At 30.5% G+C, this 11991-nt stretch overlaps 1 protein-coding gene across 1 annotated transcript; it reads left to right on the top strand.

Moving 5' to 3' along the window:
- The first annotated feature begins 1070 nt into the window (after window positions 1–1070).
- Window positions 1071–4298, top strand: LOC132799145 (probable aldo-keto reductase 2). The gene is made up of 5 exons (XM_048477653.2): window positions 1071–1502; window positions 1628–1828; window positions 3244–3416; window positions 3501–3603; window positions 3821–4298. The coding sequence occupies exons 1-5, from the start codon at window positions 1290–1292 to the stop codon at window positions 4157–4159; spliced, it is 1029 nt and encodes a 342-aa protein (XP_048333610.1). The 5' UTR covers window positions 1071–1289; the 3' UTR covers window positions 4160–4298.
- Window positions 4299–11991: the final 7693 nt, after the last annotated feature.

The following is an 11991-nucleotide window of genomic DNA, read 5'->3' as shown; positions in this document are numbered from 1 at the left end:
CAAAATTTTAAAATGAATAGCATTTTTAAAAAATTTTAAAGAATAAAAAGTAAAATTTTTTTTTATAATCCAATTTCAGTTGCATAATTACTCTTTTATATTGCATTTCCATATAAACTATTATGATTTAAATTCTTTTCTTTTCTTTTTTTTTCTCTCCCCACACCACAATCCTATTTATAAAAAAAATCAAATATGAAATTATAATTAGTAAATTAATTAAAATTGTTTATTAAAAGTTTTATAGCAATAAATGAGTTTTTTTAAAGTTTATATAAGAAGTGGATTTAGCTTGCTTTCTACACTTAAAAGGGTCAAATCTCATTTTTCATTTGAGCAATGCTACACATTAAATTTGTTTATCAAAATTTTGATAAACAATGAGATTACAATATATGAGTGATTGATAGATTATTTATGCCCTACAATCACGGAAGTAACAAGCCAATCATATATTGACATTTCATTATTTATCAAAATTTTGGTTTACAAAAGTAGTAAGTGTAAAATTATTGTTTTCATTTTAGAAAGAGCATATTGAAAGATCTAAGAGCATTTTCAATAGTTTTGTCTAGTATTAGATTTTTTTTTCTTATTTTTTTTTGCACATCACGAGAAATAGCCAACCAAGCAAAAAAACACTTCTTCAATGGGTCAAGAAATAGCTCTAAAAGCATTTTCAATTGCTCTATTTAGTATTAGATTTCTTTTTTGCTATATCACAAAAAATACAACCATTTTAAAAAAAACTTTTTTAATGGATAAAAAAAAAAAAACACTATCGAAATAACCCTTTATTTTTAAAAGGTCTGTTAATATTGAATTACAAACAAATTTTTTTTAAAAAATTTAATTTTATCAAAAAAATTAATAAAATATATATAATTAATTAACAGCCATAAATATAAATCAATATATATATATATATATATTTGAACAATATAGAAATCAATACATTACCATTAAAAACTAATTTTAAAATTAATTACTTTACTTATACTATCTAAATTAAAAAAAAAATCAAATTTTATACTAAATATACAGCAATCCACGTTTATGTTCTAATATAGGCTCTTACGCCCGTTCTCTTAAAATATGACATCCGTTGCAGGGGTGATAGTATAGTAAAACAGTTTGCCGAAATATTATCTTTATCCAAACTTCCATTTTTTTAAATTCCTTGTTTACTCCTTTTCACACTTCAATCTGGCCTGCTTTTTCTTAATCCATCCAATCCATCTGATCTATATATATGAAAGTATAATCTATGTGTGAAAATCCAGAGAGAAATGGCGCAAGTGAGAAGAATCAAACTTGGTTCACAAGGTCTAGAGGTATCGGCTCAGGGACTTGGATGCATGGGCATGTCAGCTTTCTACGGCCCTCCAAAGCCTGATTCCGATATGATATCTCTCATCCACCATGCCATCAACTCCGGCGTCACCCTCCTCGACACCTCCGACTATTACGGTCCTTACACCAACGAAATCCTTCTAGGGAAGGTCATTTTTTTTTCCCTCTGCTTCCAAACAAACCCCATTCCAGTATCGGTTTTCATTTTATTTATTTTTTCTCAATTTGGGTTGGTATTGGATTTTTTTTTTTTTGGTGAATTGAAAATGGGCAGGCGCTCAGAGATGGACTGAGGGACAAAGTTGAGGTTGCTACTAAATTTGGTATAAGCGTTAAGGACGGCAAGAGGGAGATTCGTGGTGATCCTCAGTATGTGAGAGCCGCTTGTGAGGCCAGTTTGAAGCGGCTTGGAGTTGACAGTGTTGATCTCTATTACCAGCATCGCATCGACACCAAAGTCCCAATTGAAGTCACGGTGTCTGCTCCTGTTCTCTCTTTTCTTATCTTTCATTTTATCAAATTATTTATTGTTTTCTGTTTCTTTTTATCAAAGTCCTAAATGGGTTTTTATCTTTTTTCGATAAAACTAAATTGGTTATCAAATTTCTAAACTATAACATATGTATCAAACTTGGTAGTGATTCATAAAAATTTGATTCTATATCTGCATTCTTAAGGAGAATGGATATGTTAGATTGTCCACGTAGGGATTGTCCACATTCAACCAAACTTGGCATCCAACATACCGAAGGTCTACCTGGTTTGCAATTGCTTTAAGCAAAGAGTGTATTTTCCATAAAGAATTTTTGTATATAACATTCAAAATGTAAGAATTCCGAATACATCAGAATATGAAAAAGCTACAGCTTATTCCGATTGCTAGTAGAAAGCCTGTGAAGAATAGCTTACAGCTGGATAAAACAGTTTGTTGAAATTATACAGTGAAACCAAACTCCATGAGCCTGATCTGCTTTATTCTTTGTCTCTCTGAGGGCTTTCCTGTGTGTCATGGAAATATTGATAGCCTTACTCCTTGGAATTATGTAGTATGTTGGCAGAATTTTTTGCTTAGTTTTGTTATTTCAAGTTAACCCGTTATTTCCATTGCCATAGTTTACTGCTTTGCTTTGCCATTCATATGATATTGCTTCTCCTCCTAACCATAAGTAACCAGCCTGTTCATCCTAGTTCAACCGAATGAGAGAATAATCTGAAGAAAAAAACTGGTTGAAGCGTTCAAATATATAGGTCTCTCTCCTGATCTTTTTCTCTCTACATGCATGAACTGGGATAACCGGTGGGCAAAGAGAAATATGTATCGATGGGTAATTAATTAGCCTGGTATACCTTTTCAGTTTTTCTTCATATCACCCACTCGAATCTTACTTTAAACTAAGGCTGAGATCTGCTCCTGAAGAAAATTATGTCTATCTTATATATTTAGGACAGTTTAGCTCCAGTCAATATATATTTAGTTTAGTGATAAGCGGGCTATTTGCTGAACACACACCCACACAAACACACACATAGAGAGAGAGAGAGAGAGAGAGAGAGAGAGAAGGGGGGGGGGGGGAGGGGGGAAGAGATGGTTAGCAAAGATGTATTGATAAATCTTCATATTCCATCCACAATGTTAGGATCATGTTATTTTAGCTTTAGAGGATAACAAATGTAAAATGCCTTAACAAATTAAGTGTATATTCGAAAGAAGTAAAATTGCATTACTATTAGTGGAGTAATGCAATTTCACTATCTTTTGTTACTATTCGACTTTTCTGATTAGCTATTAATTGTTTTGGAACTTGAATATGTATCAAATTTCAAATCTTTTGAGAAATATAAAGGATGTTGTTGGGAATTCCATGATATTAATATTTGTATTTTAACAAGGTGGGGGAGCTGAAGAAACTAGTTGAAGAGGGTAAAATAAAATACATTGGTTTATCTGAGGCCTCTGCTGCAACAATAAGAAGAGCTCATGCTGTTCATCCAATAACAGCCGTGCAGCTGGAATGGTCCTTGTGGTCGAGAGATGTTGAAGAAGACATAATTCCTACCTGCAGGTGAGAGGCTTGGTGTAAAAATAAGTGATTTTATTCATAAAACAGCTGTCCATATCCTAACGCTCTATTTCCATACTTTATTAGGGAACTTGGCATTGGCATTGTAGCATACAGTCCTTTAGGTAGAGGATTCCTGTCATCCGGACCCAAATTACTAGACGAACTGACCAAGGAAGACTTTCGAAAGGTTAGTAGATTTTTGCTTAATATAGTTATGAATTACAACATTAGTTCTCTCTAACATAGAGCTTGGTTCAGAGAATACCAATAAACTTAATTGTTTCAATTCAAGATTCTGCTAGACCTGTTTATGACTGCCATTGAATGGTACTTCTTATGTACTTATGATGTGATTTTGATAAATCCAATTGAATTGTGATGTGAAATGTGTATTCCATTTGTAGAATCAACCTAGGTTCCAACCAGAAAACCTAGAGCACAACAAAACAATATTCGAGAGGGTGAATGAAATGGCAGAAAGAAAAGGATGCACACCATCACAGTTAGCTCTTGCCTGGGTTCATCACCAAGGAAATGATGTCTGTCCTATCCCGGGAACTACGAAAATCGAGAATTTTAACCAGAACATTGGGGCACTTTCTGTTAAACTGACACCAGAAGAGAAGGCAAAGCTTGAATCTTTTGCTTCAAAGGATGTTGTTAAGGGTGAAAGATATGCGACCGGGATTCCTACTTATAAGCAATCAGACACTCCACCATTGTCTTCATGGAAGGCCACTTAAGGATAGGCCTTCTGCCATGTCTGATTATGCCTCTTGAGCAAGTCATGAACTTGTTGAGAATCTAAGTATTTTTCTGTCAGATTTGGATCATAATGTTATATGGCTCACTAATAAAAGCATAGAACCTTTGTGTGCAAAATTTTCGTATGTTGTATATCTATATCTACAAAGAAGTAAGCTATCTTGTCATCAATGGCATTTGAGCTGCCTATGATTGACCTCCTAAACCCCGAGGTGAGGTTGAGGCAGAAGCCTAAAACCCAAAGGAAATTCGTTACGGGAAACTGACGGCGTGGTCGATTCAAACACTCTAACTTAGTTGCGATCTAAGGTAGAGAACACTAGTGGAGTGCCACTAGAGCATCAGAAAGCGAGAGTAAGAGAAAATAAGAGATAGGGGTTATAGAATCAGAAAGAGAGTCTAGGCCCCAATCCCTTAGTATGGAAGGTTTTATTTGCGACATCTGGCACTCTGCATCGCCGGGTGGGCGCCATATAGCTCTTTCCTTCTTGCTCAAAGAAGTTCCTTCCTGCTCAAGGAAGTACTTTCCATGTGGAGTATCTTTAGACCTCTCTGGAGGTGCCAACTAGAAGTAGTGACAAGCTTTCTACACCAGGATCTTGCACGTTGTTGTCTGAGTCTGAACCATGATCCATCCTGGCCCATTTGAGGTCTCATATATGCCTATTGGCATTTTTAGATTGGTCAAGCTCGGTGGAAACAATATTCACACCTCCATTCGTTCAGCGAGTGTCTTCATTATTCATCCTTTTTTAGGTTCTTATTGAATTTAGCATGAGTAAGAACTTGCCTTGGTAACGAGTTTCTGACATGAGTAGCTTTCAGGTCTTTAGACACGAGCTTCTTTCTGTGAGTACGATTGGCCTCATACTCCTCTGAGGTTATGATCCTAAATTTTATAGGGACAAGCTTATAAGGTCATTGAACTCTTCGAGGCTGTATTGTATGATCAGGATGTCCCGTCTTACGTAAGCTGTTTTCATGACCTGAAATTATCTTATGACCAAAGATCTTTTCACAGCCTGGGATTGTCTCTTTTTCTTCAAGGTTGTCCTTCATCTGAGCCTATTTAAGTTAGCTAGGTGAAAATATATCCACAATAACATAGAATCCACATGTTTTATTTTTACACTACACAAAGTTATAAGAAGTTAGATTCATGACTGTTACATTGATGATGTGATATGACCATTATATTAAGACTTATTGGATCAAATGTATTTGATGTGATTTATCATCCAATTTTAAATAATCCTATATGCTTATCCATGACAAAAAAATTGAGGATGCTGTCATTTGAACCGGACTATACATATAATATTTTATTTCATAAATATATTATACAAGATTATAAAATAGTTTTGATTATTGATTAGGTGACAAATCGTTATAGGCTGGTGATTATCCTCAACTTTTTAAGTTGAGAATGCCCTCCTTGGAACCCGATTATATATATATATATATATATAATATTTTATTTCATAAATATATTGTACAAGATTGTTAAATAGTTCTGATTATTGATTGGGCAATAAATCATTATAGACGGGTGATTATTAGGTCAGCTTGAATGTTTTTTCAGAATATCAAGAGAATTAAAAAGTAACTTGATGTGCCGTTTGAAAATAAAGCCTTATTTCTTGTAGATTTGGCCAATCAATATACAACCTTATTCTTTTTTGTGCGCGAAAAAGAAATTCCACATGATCAAACTGACGCAAATATCATTGTATACAATTAATCATAACAAAGGGATACAAGATAATTTGGCATTCCTCTTAATCTCCATCAAGTCACATTAAAAAAATTAACATTCTGGTTGAACCACAATTGTCGCCAAAATAAAGGTTTAAGTATAAAATTAATTTAGTTCGAGAAATAGAGAGATTTTAGGTTTGCTTATTTATTTTATTTTAAATTTTATCTAGGACTATTTATTTGGTTTAATTTTCCTTTGATCTAGTTATTAGATGGGTCTCGTTATAATCTAGTTCAAGTAGAGTAGTTTATTTTAATAAGGATTGAAGTTTGAAAATTTATATATAAGGTCCTTCAGAAGACAGAAGTATACAACTCACAAATCACTCAATATTACAACCTTTTCAACGTCTCTCAAACTTTAGTCTATAGCCTTCTAATTTTTATTTAGTATTCTAGCTTTTATTGTTTTAGTTATTTTATTTTATAATTCTTTATTCGAAAGGTAATAAAAAAATCCATTAAGATCCTTTTATTCTTAATTTTTAAGTATAATTGTCCAATTGAAGTTAGAATTTTATACATTTTTATTTTATTTTATTTTCTTTCATTCAAATTGAAGGTGGCATGCCAGCATCTACGGAGACTATAATAATTTAATAATGTTTTTAAGAAAACTAAATAGAAACTAGAAAGCTATGGAATGTTTATACCACTATCTTCAAAAAATAGATAAAAAATATGGTTGAAAATAATGCAATCCCAGATATTGATAGAATTTTAGTTTTATTTATTTTATTGTTGTTCTTGTCTAGTTTATTAATTAAGTTTTGTGTTTATCTAGATTATTAAGACTATCAAGTAGTTTTATTATTCTTTTATCTTATCTAGTTTATTTATTAGGGTTTTTATTTTGATAACGATTGAAGTAGAGATTTATATATAAAGGGTTATTCAGAAGAATAGACAACTCATAAATCACTCAACGTTACAACTCTTTCAAAATGTCTCTCAAACTTTCGTAAATAAAGTTCTAGTTTCTATTCAGTTTTCTAGTTATCATTATTTTAGTTGTTTTATTTTAAGTGCTTTATTAATAATGTAATAAGAGAATTCATTAAGACTCTTTTGTTCTTTGGTCTTAAACATAATTATTTAATTGAAGTTTGATTTTTGCACGTTTTTATATTGTTTTATTTTTTATTTTTTAATTTGGTGGCATGCATGTGTATAAAGATTATAACAATTTGATAATAATTTTTACCAACTTGTTTTTTGCAAATGTTTTTCTACATGTTCTTTCTTCTAACAATTTTTCTTGGGTTAAATATTGCTACTTTTGTACGGAAAAATAAAAATCAAAATTAAACAAAACCTAGTTCTTATATTTAAATCTCTTTTACTTTTTACATGATCTTCTCCAAACACAAACACTAGCCTCCTCCTTTTATCTCCCATGGCCAATTTTCCTTTGTCAAAAATAATCATAAAAATTAAACTTCATACCAAAAAGAAATTCAAAATAGAAGATCAATCACTCTTTCCAATTGGATTCTCGATGATTAATTTTTCACCTTGGCTTTGGAAAGTCATCACATTTCCTCTTTGAAGAGTAGGAATAATGTCGAAAGGCTATGATGCACATAATAATATTAGTCCATAGGAATCATGAAAAACTAATATTCTAATATCAGGTTGATAGGATCGCTCTCGAGGCCATGGGGAAACCCTACTGAACAGGCATTGAGAATTCAATGGAACCTTCCTATAAATTGAATATAATATAATAATATAAAAGAGAAAAATAACCGCTTTTAATAGGAATTTTAAAAATTACAGTTATACCCATCAAGGGTTCTAATTCAAAAGAAAGAAAAAATAGAAATAAATATATATATTAAGTTGATCCATCAGAGCATACTAAATGAAAATAAATGAATGCAAAGATAAATAAGACAAAATATAATAGTCTAATAAGAAAGCAAGAAAGAGGCAATACATCAGCAGCAAAAAAGTGTAGATTGTGAAGATGCGACAATGGCGAAATACACGAAGGTGATGACGATGGAATAATGCCCAAACATAGTATGCATCAACTATTAACCAAGATCTATGGGAAACAGTTTAAAAAAGAATACAAAACTATAAGACAAGTTTAGTGAGTGAACGGATAAGGTATTATGAAGATAAATGTTATTCTTAAAAGTCATTTCTCTAAAGACATTTCTTTTTGAAAGTTTTCTTGTTTTGTCAAATAGTTTTAACAAAATCCTTAATTTTCCCCAACATAACAAATTTATAAATCATAGTATAAGGAAATTTAAAACCAGATAAGATCCTCTACCTTACAATAAAATAATATTTTTATAAGTAATGAATTATAACTATTAGTAATAAAAAATATAAAGAACCATATAGTATGACATAGTATAACAATAATAACCCTCTGTACTATATCTATTACCATAACCAATCGCCTAAAGCATACTAGCATCCCAATGTGTCCTCGACTTCGAGGGAAGGAAGAAACTTTCAATGCGTCCCTCGGCGTCCTAGACATGTTGCAGATTGGGATCTTCTATTCAACCTTAAAAAAACACATGATCAAGCAGAAGATGGTCAAATAAGCATGCGTAATCATAATTCAACAAATGCATAATAATGGTAGAATATGGTATACAATAATCCATAATCCAATATGCAACTCATGACCCAGTATGTATATATATATTTATATAATTTATCAAATAATACTCATATTCATCATATGAAAATATTCTTTCAAATATTTATATATACATATAAATTAATATAGTCATATATCTAAATTTATTTATGCCAACCCATTCCTTTTAATATACCATAATATAATAAATCAAAATAATTCTTTCACAGCATGAAATAAAGCATATAACTTTAACTAATTCTAGAAATAATAATAATAATAAAATAATATACATAATATATATAATCAAGCACATAAATTTTTAAACCATTTAAGAAAATAAAGTTTACTCATAGATCACAGCTCACACCAGCTCCTTCATTAGATCACCTCCACTATTAGTCCGAGTGCCTAAAATGATAATAAAATATTATTTAGGCTCCAAAAATTAAACCAAAGACATTGGATGCATACTAATGTTCCAAAATAACTTTAATAACTCTAAAATTTCTACAAATTTGACACCAAACAATCTAATTATACTATGTGCCTTAAAGACTTGACACCCAAAGCTGAGATTGTTCATTTGAAGGTCAATTTATTGAAATCAAACCTTCTATTAGGTCCCTCTAACACCTAACTTCACTAATCTAACATCAATTTTGTCTTATTTGTCTAACTATATCCAAACACAATATAAATTTATTCATATTAAACTAATTGATCCAAAAATAGAAAAATTATCAAATGACATCCAAAATTTGTAAATTTTATATCAATGGAAAGCTTGTGGAATGGAAAACTAGAATCCAAGCTCACCTTGGTCTAAAAACATTGCTGGTGGTTGGAAAACACATTAAAAAACTTGGCCAAGCTCAATATTAATGAATCTCTCAAACTGTGAAGAATTTTTGGCAAATAGAGGGTGCGAATAGATTTAGAACGTCTAAAATAGGGGGGCGGGTATATGGATTGTCCTAGAATGGCAAAAAACCCAACCAACCAGCGGGAGGCTTGTGATAGTGTAGCCAAGGCTTTTCTTATCTGATCCCAATGCCTAGAGTAGAGTTAGGCCGTGAAAATTTTAGGTTCTGGTGGTATTGCACATATTCACTTGTTTGGTTGGAAAAGAGATGAAATTGGCATTAATCCGGTTGGCCGTGGAAACAGGTCATGGGATCCAACTTATTCTGGCAGGTCTAGGTGTGTTCACACTAATCTCAGGTGTTTTAGGGACAAAATGAATATTTTCTTAGTTGTTTAATGAAGGCACTGTTCCCAAATATATATAGATTTTGGATCCATTAAAGGACAAAAACCTAAATGGGTTTGGAAACAGATAAAAAAATGATATTTAAAAACTTTTAAGAACCATAACTTTCTAATCGCAACTCAAAATTAGGCATACTATCAGTATACAAACTCGTATCGACAAGCTCTACGTGATAACATTCTGGTGAAAACAAAAAAAAAAAAATTGACAATAAAAAGTCAAACCTATGGTCCACTAATAGTCTAACTAACCAAACCTAATCAAACCAAATAAAATTTAAATTCAAATTTTTAATTTTGGGACGTATTGTCATCGCATGCTTCATTTCAAAAAGCTTTCAAACAAATTAACTTTATTACTTTAGAAGAGATTCGAGGCAATGAACCATATAGAAGATATTTATTACACATATTGTTACTTCTAGTGCTACTAGAGTTATTTTGAGACCTCCAATTTTCATGTATGTGTATGTTGATTCCAAATACCATGTAAGTCCTTACTACCTAACTTAAGTATGTTATTATATCATGTTGATATACAATATGCTCGAATGAAATGGTATCGTATGTTGAGTATTGCCTGTGGTAAGATAAATTTTTACTACTTAAACTGAGTTTATAATATGCAATGCACCCAATTGAAAAAGTATCTAGTTTTGAAAATTTTACCCAAAAAACCTTTACTATCTAGATTGATATATTGTTATGCTCTATTGGCATGCAATATACTTAGATGAAATGGTATTTCATTTTGAAAGATTTTATAGTAAGTGATTTTGTTATTATATGTAATGATTGTACAGTCTAAGTGGAAGATTGTTAAATATTTTATGCAAACTACTCATGATTATGTTACTCACTTATAGGATTTATTTTTGTTAGTATGGGGATTGACTTGTGTACTGACTTTTGCATTATGACTCTTCAGCATACACATTTTATAATATTTAAGTTGGATTATTAGATTGAAGAATTTATTCTTTTCAAAAATTCAGTTAACTTATTCTCTATTTTATCATTATTATATTACTATATTATTATTATTATTATTATTATTATTATATATTATTATTATTATTGCTATTATTATTATTATTTATAAATTATTTTGTATCTATACATATAAAATAAGGAAATAAATCATCAATGAAAGTGCACGATATGGAGATTAAAGTAAAGTATATCCATATATATAGGTCAAGGAATCATAATATTTATTGTGTATTAGCACTTACTAATCGTACAAAACATCTAAGTTTGTCCCTTATTCTAACAGGATTGCGATTTAGGTGGCTCTTGTAACGGGATTGTGATTTGTGTGGGGGATGGACCACCGTGGTTACCTGTCACCATGTGGACATAATCATGGAGTGATCTCTTTTTTCGAAAAAAATAAATAAAAATATTTAAAAAATTGATAACCATATACGTTTTTGGTGATAAATGATATAGATATTTTAAAAAGACTTACAAGTCAACTAAGTTTTTTTTGTTTTTTTTGTTTTGGTGACTTCGAGTCAACTAAGTTATATTAAAGCATACATGCCAACTAATTTTATATTTATTCACCTAAAAACCTAAAGTTTATATTATATCCCATTTTATTTTGAAAAGCATATTGACATGAATTTTAAAAAATAAAACATATATGATACTAAAGAAATTTATTCATTTTAAAGGTTCATTCTTTAAACATAGATTTTTAGTAATTAAAAAAATAAAAACCTAACATGTAAAATCAAATAGATTGGTTAATTTGGATTCTATTTATTGTTCACATAATTATGTTTGACATGATAAATAAACTATAAGATAGTTTTCTAATCTTAACAAAATTATCTCCCAATTTATTTTTATAGACATGACAATATTGATAATAAAATGGGACCCATACTAATTTATCCATTTGGTGTTACATGTTAATCTTTTTTTGAAAAAAAGAAAAAGAAAAATAAACTAGAAAACAATTATTTAATCTTTTGAAAATTATTTTCCTGTTCATTCTTAGAGATATGATGATGTGGACAATAAGAACAGAACTCACACTAATTTATACATTTAGTTTTGCGGACAATAAGGATAGAACTCATACTAATTTATACATTTAGTTTTGCGGACAATAAGGATAGAACTCATACTAATTTATACAGTTAGTTTTGTTAATCTTTTTTTTAA

Source organism: Ziziphus jujuba, chromosome 3, assembly GCF_031755915.1.
Source record: "Ziziphus jujuba cultivar Dongzao chromosome 3, ASM3175591v1".
Classification (NCBI taxonomy): Eukaryota; Viridiplantae; Streptophyta; class Magnoliopsida; order Rosales; family Rhamnaceae; genus Ziziphus; species Ziziphus jujuba.
This window is presented reverse-complemented; position numbering and strand designations above follow the sequence as displayed.